Source organism: Mauremys mutica, chromosome 1, assembly GCF_020497125.1.
Source record: "Mauremys mutica isolate MM-2020 ecotype Southern chromosome 1, ASM2049712v1, whole genome shotgun sequence".
NCBI classification, from domain to species: Eukaryota; Metazoa; Chordata; order Testudines; family Geoemydidae; genus Mauremys; species Mauremys mutica.
Window position 1 is genome coordinate 313,555,853 of NC_059072.1, and position 15,190 is coordinate 313,571,042.

A 15,190-nucleotide genomic window follows, 5' to 3' on the forward strand; every position below is an offset into this window, starting at 1 on the left:
CTCTAGTGTTGCAATGTTGCAATATATTACTTGAGCCCCTTGACGGAAGCCCATTTTGACTTCAGTACTTTGCATAATTTAGCAAGAGAAGGTCAATTGAATTTCTCTACTCTTGCAGCTTTATGTCTGAAGCTATACATTTTTTAACCTATTGTTGATAGTGTTGTTTGAATCTTCTGGCTTTTAAGAGTTGAAATCAGAATATTAAAAATACCCTAGAACAGGTGTACCTAGAGTAACTTCATTTTTAATGGTGATATGTCTACTGACATTCTATAAACTCCAGTGGAGCTAATATGATATCAGGAAAATGTGTGGGAAAGTCATTAGAATACTTATCATGTAATGACAGAGGCAACTGCATTGGGCTTATCCATTGATTTTGTAATGAAATTGTAGCGTCCTAACAACACTGAATTCATGTAAATTGACTTTTAAAAATATGATGCTCACAGTAGCTGCATTTTTTTTTCAAGCTGAATAACTCATTTCAAATTCCAAAACCCCACTCTGTTAATACTGGACCTGATTCTCCATTGCATCTAGTACAGTCATCTACACCTGTCCAAACTGTTACAAATTCAAAATACTGAATGTATATATTATACGCCCTTTGTACAGATGTAAGTTACTGCACAAGGGGCGGGCAATCATACTTTATCTATAAAATTTACTTTTTTCAAAGAATGAAGCCCTTCTGTAAATTTGACCCTGGTAAAAACAGACAAACATCTCAAGTCATTTAAAATCTCTCTGCCGCTCTGTGACTAAGAAAACCACAACTGAATTACAAATTATAAATAAAATTGAACCCATGCAAACAGCTTTGAACTAAGTTTCATACACATGTAATTGAAACCAGCTGAGAAGTCATATCCCTAAGAACAGAGGTGTTAAATAATAAACATAAACTGAAATACAGAATTGTGAATCCAGTGGTCATACATGTACTATACTTGTCCTTTTCTGATGTACCAGTACAGTATGAAATGTAAATGAAACTGGGTTTTTTTGCGGGGGGGGGGGGGGGTGAAGGGGAGGTTGTGTATATACCTGAAAAGTCTGTGAAGAAACATATGCAAGACCTCTTGTCCTAACACTGTAGAGCCGCTACTATTGCTGCATTAGTGTTCATTTTTACCATTAATAAAATCTACTGTAACACATCACAACATATTGAGGTCACCAAACAGAACCTTATAAAAATAGAATAAATTACCCAGCTGGTAACATCTAAATATATGTTTTTAAAAGAATAAAACAGGAGGAAAATTTCAATATTTCAATAGTTATGTCAATTTAATTCCATGTGCTAACAAAGCATCTCCAAAATGGCAAACAAATTGCAAATATTTCCCTGCAGATGGACAGTGAGAGAAGGAAAGGATTTCTTAGACTAATGCGTGAGCAGCTGCATCTCCAGTTCAGTCTCCTAGCTAGTATGAATAATGGATGGACTAAGAGGCAAAATGCACAATAATGTTCTTTTATTAATGAAATGAAGAAATTTTTTTTGGTGGCTAACGATAAATTAAGAGAAGAGAAAAAAAACAGTCACTGTTCACATTCATAAAATACAGTTACTTAAATCCAGTAATTACTGACTGAAAGAAAATATGACCTAACAGCTAAAATGGATTCTTCCCATTGCAAATCCAGCACATATTTAAAAGCAGATATAGTAGTGAGCACCTATCCAGATGCACCACGTTCAATATTAGCAATGGAGAAAAAATTGTGTGTTATTCGGGAGTGCTGCAACATTACCAGTTAGAAATCAGGAAAAAGATATCACACATGATAAAATCTTGGAGAAATGGTAAATGCCCCATATTAGTATGACAGGAACAATGACTATAAAATATGTGTCTGATGCTTCAAAATACATAATTTTTATTCACAAAAATAGCTTGTTGACCATATGGTACTGGGTATCAGGAGTACTAAATGTTGATACAAAATACATTAGTGCTTAGCAAAGGATGCTGCAGACCCATCAGCACCAAACTATTGAAGGCAATCCACTTACCTGCTATTGGATAAGTAGCTTTACATTTCCTCAGATGGATAGTATGAGGATGGCTACATATATTAAGTAAATAACTATAGTTTCATTTGGTTACCACCAATATAGTCTGGTTCTCAAAGTTCTGACCCTCTCACCTCAAGCTGAGAAAAAATGCTAAAATATGGTAATGAAAATCTGGGATTTGCAGCCCTGTGAGGCATGAGTAGAAATGCCCTGAAAATCCATAATGGACCAGTTCCTGCACCAGTGAACCTTCTAGCTGAATAGCGGATGAAATAATAAATCTATTAAAGCAATACTATATTTGCTGATCATCCAGGCAAGGTATTTAAGAGGTCTTCGCTCCAAAGAAGTTGCCAATTTTGATCACAAATTAACCATTTTTTTAGAATATCCCCTAGGTGAGACAAGGTACAATAAGTAAAAACATGCATTCTTTTATTTCTACAATGTACACAACCATTTCCCCACATTCCACAGAATTATCTGTTGCATGCTGAACTTCAGAGAAGAGATGTAATTGTGGCCTCATAAATAAAAACATAATTTTTAACAGTCAGTAATTAAACATTAGAAAAACTTGCCAAGGGTTATAGTGGATTCTCCATTACTGACCATTTTTTAAATGAAGATTGGATGTTTTTCTAAGAGAGATGCTCTAGAATTATTTTGGGGGAGTTCTATGGCTTGGGTTGCTCAGGTCAGAGTAGATGATCACAATGGCCCCTTCTGGGCTTTGAATCTATGAATATGAATCTATACATTGAATGAAAATTAAAATGTGCCCAGAATGCATTTTAATGAGATTATTTGTGCAGTTATAGAAACCATAAGTTTGAAGTACGTGATCTACACGCAGGGCAGCATTGGCCCATTCCTGCGACTTAAGTGGGAGTTGAGAATACTCAGGAGCTCTCAAGATTGAATCCATTGAGAGAAGCAGAGACAGTCCATGTGAAAGGCTGGAGAATGAAACATGTTATGTTGTATTGTCACTTCAACTGGATATTGATAAGGATTCCCCCTACTTGTCTCTTTCTCACCTTTTACATTTCTCTAATGAGTCTTTTGGGTGGGTTAAAAGATTCTTGGCATCTCTCCAACAGGGAGTGAAAATACATACTGCCACAAAGCTACAGACAAGCCCTGATAAATTAGAAGCAATGAGATGAAATTCGAGGGTGATTTTGGACTGAATATCAGGAAAAGCTTTCCAACAGTGAAATATTATATTGGCCACAAATGCTAAAAATATGGTCTAGGGAATAATCCTACATTAGTAGGGGGTTGGGCTATGTGACATAATAGCTTTTTTACACCTCTGAATGTTTTATCCTGTGAAACTAAAAGCACCAGTTAATGTATTTGTGTATTTTAAATAAAATGGCCCCCAAAGGTCCCTTAACAATGACAGCGGAGTAGGCTGTTGGATTTTCCATTATACACCAAGATGACTTTAAACGCAATAAATGTCATGATGCTTAGTTATCTGATGGCAGAACATTTTAGGTGGCTTATAATTTTGTCCTTTTAAAAAAAGACAATAACACTGGATTAGACTTCAAAATAAACTAGTGTGTTTTATTCAAGAGTATCTATTACTTCAGGATTAATTGCAGGGTGACATATTGTGGTATAACCTTTAAATAAACTCCTATATCCTGAAAGCAGAAAAATGTCTTGTAAATGGAAATCTGTATGTCATAGAATGATAATATATGCCATCTTTTCAATTTTCATGCAGAATTATATACTGTATGTAGTATATTCACTGTGTGTAAATGATCTAGATATTCATCTATTTCACATGAAAACATAATAATAAATCCAGTTGGTTTAAGGCTAAGAAATGCCCAAGATACTGAAAAATACTAATTATATTTCTTAAAAGATTAGTAGTAAACAAAGAAATCTCCAGCAGACAATAAGTGTTGTATTTTATAACAATTATTATTTAAAGTACAAGGATGAACTTATCAAAGTTAAATATTTTTACTTCTTTGTAATAGTGCTGTATAGGTTCTTGATATAAAAATAATAGTTCAGCAGTTCAGCCTAACTAAATCCATTTGCTATAGTAGCTCTGTACTCTGTCCATCTTTCTGTCTTTATTACATCATTTTTGAACTTTGATTGCATTATTTGAGCATGGATTGCTATAATGCTATTCTGCACCACTGTGATGGATTTAGTTTTCATTTTGTTCTCAAAAATAGTCTAGCTATAAATGTATCTCTGTTCTCTGATGAGGCTCACAGTATAACTGGTAAATTTTCAAGAGGAAAAATGGTCATGTATCTCCCAAGAGAAAACAATAAACCCTTTGAAGCAGAATAACCTCTTGGCTGCATTCATTTAAAGGGTGACACATATGCTAGGAAAAAACTTTCTAATATATCAGACTTAACATTGAAATCCATTCCATTTCTACATATATTCCATATTATCTTTGCCTCTCCGCTAGAGATCAGATATTTATGTACATTTTAAGGGCTTTCTCATTAACAGTCTTTTTCCGTTTTGTCCTGGCAGTGGAGTCATGGACCCTGATTTAGGAAAGCATCCCCCTTTAGGAAAGCAGTTCAGTGTGTTGAAGTGCTTTCCTGAATCAAGACCATAATGTTGAATTTGTAACATCACAGTAATTTCAGTGGCTACAGAATAATATCCTATGTTCAAGATCAGTGGTCCCCAACGTGGTGCCTGCGGGCGCCATGGCGCCCACCGGGGCATCTATCTGCGCCCGCATACTGGACGTTGGACAAACATCTGCCGAAATGCCACCAAAAAGTGGTAACGTCAAGAGGCGTCGCCGCCGAAAAGCAGCGTCATCAAGAAGCGTCACTGCCAAAATTGGCGGCATTTTGGTGGCAACGCCTCTTGACATTGCCGCTTCTCGGCGGAATTTCGGCGGATGCTTGTCTGCCAGCCATGATCCTCGGAGGCTCATCGTCTGGCGCCCACCAAATGAAAAAGGTTGGGGACCACTGTTCAAGATTATGGGTGAAATCCTGGCGCCATTGGAGTCAATGGCAAAACTCCCATAGATTTCACTGCAAGATCAAGCAAAATGAGAAACTTGTCTGTGGGCTGGTCTACACTTGGGGGGGCGGTATCGATCTAAGATACGCAACTTCAGCTACGTGAATAGCATAGCTGAAGTTGAAGTATCTTAGATCGATTTACCTCGGGTCCTCATGGCGCGGCATCGACGTCCATGGCTCCCCGTGTCGACTCCACTACCGCCGCTCGCTCCGGTGGAGTTCCAGAGTTGATGGGGGCGCGTTCGGGGATCGATATATCGCGTCTAGATGAGACGCGATATATCAATCCCTGAAAAATCGATCGCTACCCGCCGATACGGGGGGTAGTCTGGACGTACCCTGTGAGTGACATCAGTCTCATTACAGCATAAATCTTGAACAGCAGCAGGAAATATATTGGGGGAGGGAGGATTTGGCCAAGTATATTGAGACACCTTTGGAAAAAATAGTCATTTTATATAAAGTTAGTGTGGACTTTACTTAGCTGGGGTTTAGTCTATATTATCTTCTAGGCAAGGTGATCAGATTGAATGCAGTCTTCAACAAGAGCTCATCAGTGTTCTCCCCAACAGCAAAGCCTCAAATGGTTTAGCATGAGGAAGTTTTAAAGAGCTGAGTTAGCTTCTTTGTTACCTTTCTTTCTTAGCTGACAACTTCATCACAATCCATCCATCCACAATCTCACTAATTTAAACATTGGTGAATGAGTATCAACCTTCATTAGGTCAAATCGAACAGACAATCCTATCTCTATACCTTGCCTGTAGGAAAAGGTTTATACTTTGAGAAGGAAAGGGGAAGGTCAGCTGATATTTGGCTTGAAATCTGAATTTATTACTCTATGAAATTAATAGCATCCAGAAGTTGAACATATGGCATCCATATCTATGGTACTATATATGCTTGATGTCATGTTGCTGCTTAAGTTTTGGGAAATCCACTTTTTAAAAAGTTTAGCTATGTTGTGGGCTAAACCTTTCAAAACCGAGTGAAACAGAACAGGTTTAATTTGGCCTGAACATTTATTATCCCTGGTATTTGCAGGCCCACATACAAATGCATGTTTTTCATTAGCTTTGAATTTCACACACAGCCTAATTTCATTTATTCTCATTTTATGCCCCTGCCAGACCACCGCTCTTGATAAGGAGAGGCAGGTTTTCCGACGAAGACGCAACCAGGATGTGAGTGGACGTTATAAGACTCAGCAAGCTCCACCTGAACTCAACTCTGAATCGGAAGACTATTCACCAAGTTCATCCGAGACTGTTCGCTCACCTAACTCACCCTTTTAATAAAACACTTTTGCTCAAAGTCTTGGCTTAACCCTTTGAGATTCTGAAAATCCTCCAAACCTGTGAGAAACGGTTACATCTGCTCTATCTAGCACTAATGCTCGAATGATGGAACAGAAAAGGGTGTTTACAGTATCTTTGTAATAATAATTTCCTAACTGACTGAAATGATACTTGTGCTCTGTCTAGATTGTGACTTGCTGCTAAAATGATCCTCAAAGGGTTAAGACTATTTTGCATTTTTTTAAGATAAGAGCAATGAATGTTTTCATCAGTCATGCTAGGACCTGCAGTTTGTAATTTTAGCACATGTTAACCCTCTGAGTGCATAGTAATCTTTAACCTTGATGGCCCACACTAGGGCTTTATTGACTTATATGCACATATCTTTCCCTCATCTCCTTAGTTCTTTCCCCAGTTTTCTGGCCAAAACAATATCCAAATGCTACTCTATTTGAGTGATGGCAAATAGGGGCTTTTTAAAAATCTTGTTTTAGAGCAGCATATTCTAAACTTCTGTGATATTCTACCACAGAGGGCTGACCATTATTGGTAGGTGACATACAAGATAAGTGGAAAATCAGTGGTAGGACTGCCTCATAACAATCTACCTAAGGTGACGTGACAATACCATCAAAATAGTTGCTTCCACATTATTGGCTGCTAGCGGCTGTCGTGTAGTAGTGGCAGAATCATGAGAAGTGGGTGAAGGGCACATTCTATCATGCTTTGGTATGTAAAGATCTAATTCTAAAACTTTCCCCTGCCACACACACAAGGACGTACAGATGGGGGAGAGCAATTAGTTTCTCTGTAGCATTGGGATTTTGAAGAGGGAATACTCCTCTCAACACAATCATGTTTTTTCATAGACACACTGTGATTACTACCAGGAGAGAGACTTTTAAAAGACAGAGATGAAAAATCCAGCATTAAAGGAAAGAGAATTATCCTTAAAATAGTTACATTATTTATAAATTTGGGGAAATACCTGGCAAGTTAACATTTAAGAAAAGCCTTTGGGTGAAATCCTGCTGTCCTCATTGACATCAATGAGAATTTTGTCTTAGAGTGGAAAAACTATTCATCTAGCGGATCTGTCCTATTATACACAGAGGGGGGTGTGTGTGAAAACACACACATAGGGTGTTAAACCTCAAGTCAGTGTGATTTCATTTCATCCTTGTACAAAGAAAAGCCAATTCACAGAGAAGTTATACTTCATAAACTTTTGCTTCAAATAGGATCATTTGAGTGAAAACAGTCCCATATTCACACAAAAGTGGCACTAGTTGAGTGAAAAATGGCACATTTCCAAAATTTGATTTTCAAAATGATAAATAAATATAAGACCCGAGCAGAAAATATTAACTTTGATGTTTCACATGTTGATTTTACATTTTGGGGCTGTGCTCACAGAACTCTCAATGAAAACCATGGGAATTCTGAAGGTGAGGGTCTTGTAGGATCCATCCTATTATTGATTTGCATTCCTAAAGTACCAATCACTGGAGTAGCCAGGTGCCATCTTTTTCTGAAATCTCAAAAGATTCACTGAATGTCATGTGTGTAAATAGTGTAGGTCAATTCCTTTCTCTTCTCTACTCTCTTTAGAATATGCCCATCTCGCCTTATGTCCATTGTAAGATTTTTATATTTCAAACATTTAACACATTTGGAACCAAGGGAACCTCATTTCATGAGTTTTCATTCAAGTGATGGAAAACATTGATTAGAGTTCTTTGGTTTCGATCTATCCATTTGATTGTGGGGGAGGTCCTCAATGCGTCTGCATAGCCCCATTGACTTTAGTGGGATGCTGCACACAAGTGTAAGGGTCTCAATCAGATTACAGGATTGAGGCCTTTATTGGCAACTGAAGCATAATTAACAGAGGAACACTGGTTAAAGTATAAAATTAATTGTGCCCTAAGCAGAGAAACTCAGCAGGTTTCTGGGGAACTCCATAGGGGTAATGGGATATGTAGCTACAGCACACCTAAACTTCGGAGTTTGGAGTGTGCTTCCTGGCTATTGTGCCTCCCTTGTCAAGGTCAGGGGGAAAGATGGAAGAGCTATATAGTGGCAGATCATCTGACCTGCACAACCACCCCTAAAGAGTCACTGCACAAAGAGACTTCATGGTAGGTATGGAATCATCTTGGTGTCACCCCACTGGGCAGCAATATCAGAGCAATTGCATTACATACGTGTCCTCTACTCTGGTGGAAGAGTGGGTAGGATTTGGGCCACAGTGAATCAATATTCAGGACCAGGTCCTCAGCTGGTGTAACTCAGTGTAGCTCCATTGAAGCCAATACTGACTTACAGCAGCTTATATAGCCCCCCACATTATAGTACAGCCTTCCCTTTAGAACAGATGCAACTCAATGCAAATATAAAGATATTTATATGGCAATCTAAAGTGTCCATTAATAACACGTGCTTTTTTGACTATCAGCAAAACGGCAGTTTCAAAGGAACAAGGACAAAATTCGTTTTTCTTAATTAAATAGAGGAGTTGGGGAAAAAAAACAGGTATGAAACAAATGCTTCATCTCATGAATGTGTAGTGTCGTTTGAGATCTTCCGATCACCTTTGCTTTTGTTTTAGACTCCAGGGCTATCATTAAAATAAGATGTTTGGCTCCATCGTACACCATATTGTACCACTTAAAACATATATAAAAATAACCCCAGCCCCTGAAATTTCCACTCATCCCTTGCAAATTTCTGATCTTTGGCTCATGTTTTACTGACATAACTCCTATAACATTTTACAGTTATGTTCCTTAGGCCCCTTCAAGAATGTGCACCAAATAGTTGAATGGGGCCTTTTCATGGTTTCAAGAAAAACTATTGGAATATTATAACGGTTTTAAAAGAGAGGATAGCCGGATTATAAAAATAAGGTTTCAAATAGTTAATGGTTGATGCTTGTTTGCCAAAGAAATACAAGGCCAAATTTTGCCTCTACTTACACCTTTGTAATCCCACTAAGTTCTTGGGTGTAACTGATATCAGAAGGTGGGACCCTTAGTCAAGGAAACTGAACAGATTGGGGCTAACAGACAGTTTCTAATATGAATACACTTAAAAATCTAATATGAGAGCACATGGCATAGTAGTCATTTTACTGTAAACCATCCAGTAGCTTAACTTTACACATTATATTGGTGCTAAACATTAAAATAAAACAAAAGAAAATATGCATTGTATTTACAGACTGTAAATGCACCACTTCATTATTTTTTATGCATGTTGCTAACTGATTGTCCCTTCCGGTGAGTTTACCTGCAGTAAACTAACTTTATGGCAAATGCAATACTCAAATGTTATAGTGCCCTTCCCATCTTTGTGCACTTTGAGTATTGTGCTGAATAAATTTAGAATGTGATTTATCATGTGAAAAGGGAAATCAGCAACCCCATTAGATATAATCTTATTAGCATTTATCTACAAAAAGCTCCAGGATATTATAGTTGTACTCAGAGGGTTAACAGAAAAGCACAAGGCATGCTGATTACATTGGTGTATCCAAACTGCTTTGCTTTTTTAGCCAGTGTTTGCTAATTTTTCAGAAAATTCTTGGAAAATTTAAAGTTTAAAATAATTTAAGTGTTGTTGTTCAAGGAATTTCTATAACCAAATTAATCTTATTTTTAGTTTAACTTATCACAGGAATAATATGTATCATTAATGCAGTGTAAGTCTGTAGTTATAACTTTTATTAATTCCACAAGTGATTCAAGATTTTTTTTTTAAGTACTTAATATAGAGCTTACAATGGTGGCATAGGTGACTGAGACTGTCTTTCTTTTTGGTAAACAAACAATATTGTAATTTCAAGAGAGTCCTAAGAACCAGCTTTTCAGTTTGGTAGTGTACTAGTTAGGGAAAAGCGATCTCATTACATGCATTGTGTAAATCTTTGTAGATGAGAACTGTTCATATGAATGAACACACTTTTTTTCTTGACATTGTAGCAGAAACTGTTTACTTGTTGATGATCAACCAATACATTAATTTGCTTCAGACTGTTACAGGGGAAAGTGAGACTCCAGTCATTGAAAATGTTATTGCTTTACAGTAGCCCTCATCTAATTTAAATGTGGTGCATACTACAATAAGCAAAGCCAAACCTGTGAATAAACTACTCAAAAAGCTTGGTGGTTCTGTATTACGTGGAGTACTTACATATAATAGTGTTGTAGCACTGAGAAGGCTTGTCAGGTGCTGTTGAAATTGAAATATATATATATGAGCTAAATTGCAATCCTTTACCCTCTCAGGCATATTTCATTTCTTTCTTTTTAAAGAAAAATTGGTTCAGGGGGTCGCAATGCCACAGATCAAGTGCATTAAATCACGGTTATTTGCTGCCCCATGGTACACATTAGCAAATGGCATCCCCTGTATTTAGTTTAGATTGTGGGCAGGGAGAGGTTTCCTGATGTTACTGCAGTGCCCTCTAGCACTGTCATGGCTAAGACTGTGTTAGTGTTTCCATTCTAAACTCCTAATCTCAAAGGTTTTTAGTTTGATAATAAAAATAGGCTTCGGGCGGATATGTGGCACATGATTCCTCATCCCAGAGTGGTGATTCTCCTAAAATATGAGGGAAATCGGCTTGGCCCTTTTGACATTTATGTCCTAGAAGTATGTACAAAAAAAGGGGAGCTTGCTTCGGGCCATTTTTGTGTGGGTAATTCAAAAATGGCATGGTTTTCACACGAGTTTTACAGGTTTGGACTACAACGTTGACAGATCAAAACTTTTGGGTGCTTCGAAAACCAGTAAAAAAACTGTTATTGAGAGAGGGGCTATTCCAGCAATTTTATTGCAACAAAAAAGTAATAGGTATTTCAAGTTCACATGGTAATAGTGTGTATTCTCCCTTCTGTGTGCTGATGGACTCGTACAGTTTAAGGCCAGAAGGGACCACCAGGTCATCCAGTCTGACTTCCTGCATACCACAGGCAACCACCAACACCCAGCACCCACTCACTAAACCAAACAACCAAAATTAGACTACAGTATTACAGCCCAGAGGATACTCAACTATTACATGCCACAGGCAGAGAATGGGAGGAACCGAGGTGCACCAGTACCAGAGGTTCCTGCAATGGCAAGGAATTAAGTGTAATTTCCATTACCAATAATGTGAGTTACTCAGTGCATCAAATGCTGAATGTGGATTTTGTAGAATTTCTGTGGAGCATATGAACTCGTACAACTTGATTCTCCTCTCACATTTAGGACTTGCTCCATGTAAGAAAATGGAGTTACACCAATGTAAAACAGGTATAAGCAGAAGAATTGGGCCCATTGTCACTTAAATGACAAACTTATCATAGTAACATCAGAACTGGATCCTCAGGAGCGCAGAACTGTGGAGGTTATCAAAAGACTGTTTTAAAAATTGAATATGCACACTCTGATTTGCAATAAATCCATGTACAACAGGTAACCTCACTGCTCAGGCACTAACCTGAAACAAATTTGCATTTGCCAAGGGGTGCAGTTAATCTCTCTCTCTCTCTCTCTCTCTCTCTCTCACACACACACACACACACACACACACACACACACACACACACACACACACACACACACACACACACACACACACACACACACACACATTCTTTTAGATCCCAAAACACAGCTGTCTCCTATATATGCTAAAAGAGAACTCCTGTAGCTATTAGCAATAGTGTTAAGTATGGGCTAGTGGGGAAAATAGGTATTAAAAAAAATTCCATTAGCATTTTTTTAATAAATTCCCAATTCTAGACCATACCAGCTCCATTTGGGAAAACAAAATTTCCAAAAGGACCTTTTATGTACACATTTTTATAAATCTGTATTTATACTTGAACAGCCCATGTTTAGTATCTTTGGATTGCCATGCCAGATCAGAGGTTCATCCAGTCCTGTACTCTCTCTCTGACCAGCTGCATCGGTGGCAGGAACAAGAAACACAATAGTGGACTGTTATGGAATGATCTACCCACTGTGGAGACGTCTTCCTAACTCTGGTTAGTGATTGACTTATCATAGAACTGGAAGGGACCTCGAGAGGTCATCTAGTCCAGTCCCCTGCACTCAAGGCAGGACTAAGTATTAGCTATACCATCCCTGACAGGTGTTTGTCCAACCTGCTCTTAAAAATCCCCAGTGATGGAGATTCCACAACCTCCCTGTGCCCTGAAAGATGAAGGTTAATCCTTTCCAAAACAGTTTATCCTTAGCTGAACTTTGAAATTAATTTGTTTAAACACCCAATGTCTTTAAAACAATATAACCCAGTGTTTGCACACTAATAGACTGTGTGGACTATTTACAATGATTTTACAACGGACAACAGATTTTAAAGATTCTCAACTTGAATACATTTCCATATATGCTTCCTTTTTAAGGCAGATGTATAACAACAGAAATTAGTACTCATACACAAATATATTCAGACAACGTTAGGGTCATAAGCTGATGAAAACTGTGCTTTGAGATGTCATATTTATGGTCCATTATAAACTGTTTGAATGAATGGGCTTCAGGATTAGGCCCTGACATAATAAATTAGGAGCTAAGGGTGAAATGCCATCTTTAATTTGCCTTGTTGTGTTCCGGTTTAGCAACTGAAGTGGTCTCTTATCAAGGGACCTCAGATCAATGAAAGATTATCTGCAACACATAAACACAATGGGTTGAGTGTAGAATTAAATAGCAAAGGTCTGGCCTTTCAAAAGTGTGTGATAGATTTTAATTTTCTTTAGTAAATCCCACATGCAGAAAAAGGCCGTTAAATCTCTAAATTATGGATCTGAACTTTTGACAATTTGACGTAGACCAGGAATTTTACTTTGTAGTCTCTTTGTAATTATTTTATTGTAGTTGTGCTTTACATTTAAGGTGAATACAATTCTTGAAAACTTTTGATATTTTAAAAGAAAAAAATCTGATTGAATTATGCTTTAATACGTTGAATATCTACTCTATTTACTTCCCCCAGTGAGATGTGATGCCAAGGAAGGGGAAGTCCTGAATAATTCCCAAAGGACAATTTGCCATTTACAATGATTGTTGGTATGTACACTGGAAAAAAAATTATTGAATCTGGTCCAAGGTTAAAGACATATCCACTATAACTTATTTTTTATGTTATTAAGGAATTAATAATAGCCTTTTATATTCTATCTGAAAAAATTATTAAAGGATTAGTTGAGTGTGAAATTAAATAGCACTTTTCTTATGCATGCTAAAGAGGTGTCTGAAGAACTGGTTGCATTTAAACAAGTTTCTAAATGGTTTTGATTTTGTGCAAGAGAAAAATCCCATGTTTCCTTTGAAAATACCAAACTTAGCAAGTGTTAACCGGTTCAGATGACAAAGGTTAATCTTTAATTTTCATGCTACTAATTAAATAACTTTCAAATGATATGTATCGATGCATAAAGCTGGAACAAAGTCAAATGGCATTTTTCAAATCCCACTGTTTATGCTAATAAATGTAGGTTAATATGGGATGAGATCTGATATGTTATGAGCTAACCTTTTATATTGTTGCTTGTTTTTATGTAAAACATTTACTTTCAAATTATAATAAAATAGTAGAAAATTATGTACCAACCATTTTACTTAATACCTTATCTGCAGTTTGAACTTGCAATGATTTCATGTTCCCCTAACAGAATGATGCTAGGAGGTATTTCAATTGGCAAGTAAACGGCTAAAGAGTTATATCCAGCTGCGTTCCTAGGAGATTTTGCACAAGGCTTTAAAAATTAGTCATGCAACCATGTTGTAGTTTTCCCCATCTAAACCTTTGCACCAATGTGAGTCTTGATGAATATGATTAAAAAGTCAACTATTCAAAAAATTCCCACTTTACATAGTATCAGGGGGTAGCTGTGTTAGTCTGTATCCACAAAAACAACAAGGAGTCTGGTGGCACCTTAAAGACTAACAGATTTATTTGGGCTTGATTAGGGACTGGGAGTGGCTGGCTGCCCTTACTGAATGAGGGAGGCAACCTAGTGACAGAGGATGTGGAAAAAGCTAATGTACTCAATGATCTTTTTACCTCTGTCTTCACAAACAAGGTCAGCTCCCAGACTGCTGCACTGGGCAGCACAGTATGGAGAGAAGGTGACCAGCCCCCTGTGGAGAAAGAAGTGGTTCAGGACTATTTAGAAAAACTGGACGAGCACAAGTCCATGGGGTCGGATGCGCTGCACGAGGGTGCTAAAGGAGTTGGCAGATGTGATTGCAGAGCCATTGGCCTGCCTCACCTCAGTCTCTGGAAAAATCATGGAGCAGGTCCTCAAGGAATCAATTCTGAAGCACTTAGAAGAGAGGAAAGTGATTAGGAACAGTCAACATGGATTCACCAAGGGCAAGTCATGCCTGACTAACCTAATTGCCTTCTATGAGGAGATAACTGGGTCTCTGGATGAGGGGAAAGCAGTGGACGTGTTATTCCTTGACTTTAGCAAAGCTTTTGATACGGTCTCCCACAGTATTCTTGCCGGCAAGTTAAAGAAGAGTGGGCTGGATGAATGGACTATAAGGTGGATAGAAAGCTGGCTAGATCACCGGGCTCAACGGATAGTGATCAGTGGCTCCATGTCTAGTTGGCAGCTGGTTTCAAGTGGAGTGCCCCAAGGGTCGGTCCTGGGGCCGGTTTTGTTCAATATCTTCATTAATGATCTGGAGAATGGCGTGGACTGCACTCTCAGCAAGTTTGCAGATGACACTAAACTGGGAGGAGTGGTAGATACACTGGATGGTAGGGATAGTATACAGAGGGACCTAGACAA

General features: G+C 37.9%; 1 protein-coding gene across 9 annotated transcripts in view; it reads left to right on the forward strand.

The window, feature by feature from the left end:
• Nucleotides 1-10,521, forward strand: part of DCLK1 (doublecortin like kinase 1) — a 374,217-nt gene extending 363,696 nt beyond the window's left edge. For 7 of the 9 annotated variants that reach the window (XM_045015788.1, XM_045015797.1, XM_045015784.1 and 4 more), the window contains one exon: nucleotides 6,204-10,521. In XM_045015788.1, the coding sequence (XP_044871723.1) occupies nucleotides 6,204-6,368 (165 nt within the window). In that variant the 3' untranslated portion in view covers nucleotides 6,369-10,521. Of the gene's footprint in view, nucleotides 1-6,192 lie in introns of all 9 variants that reach the window. The other 2 variants (XM_045015824.1, XM_045015833.1) reach the window with 2 other exon arrangements.
• Nucleotides 10,522-15,190: the final 4,669 nt, after the last annotated feature.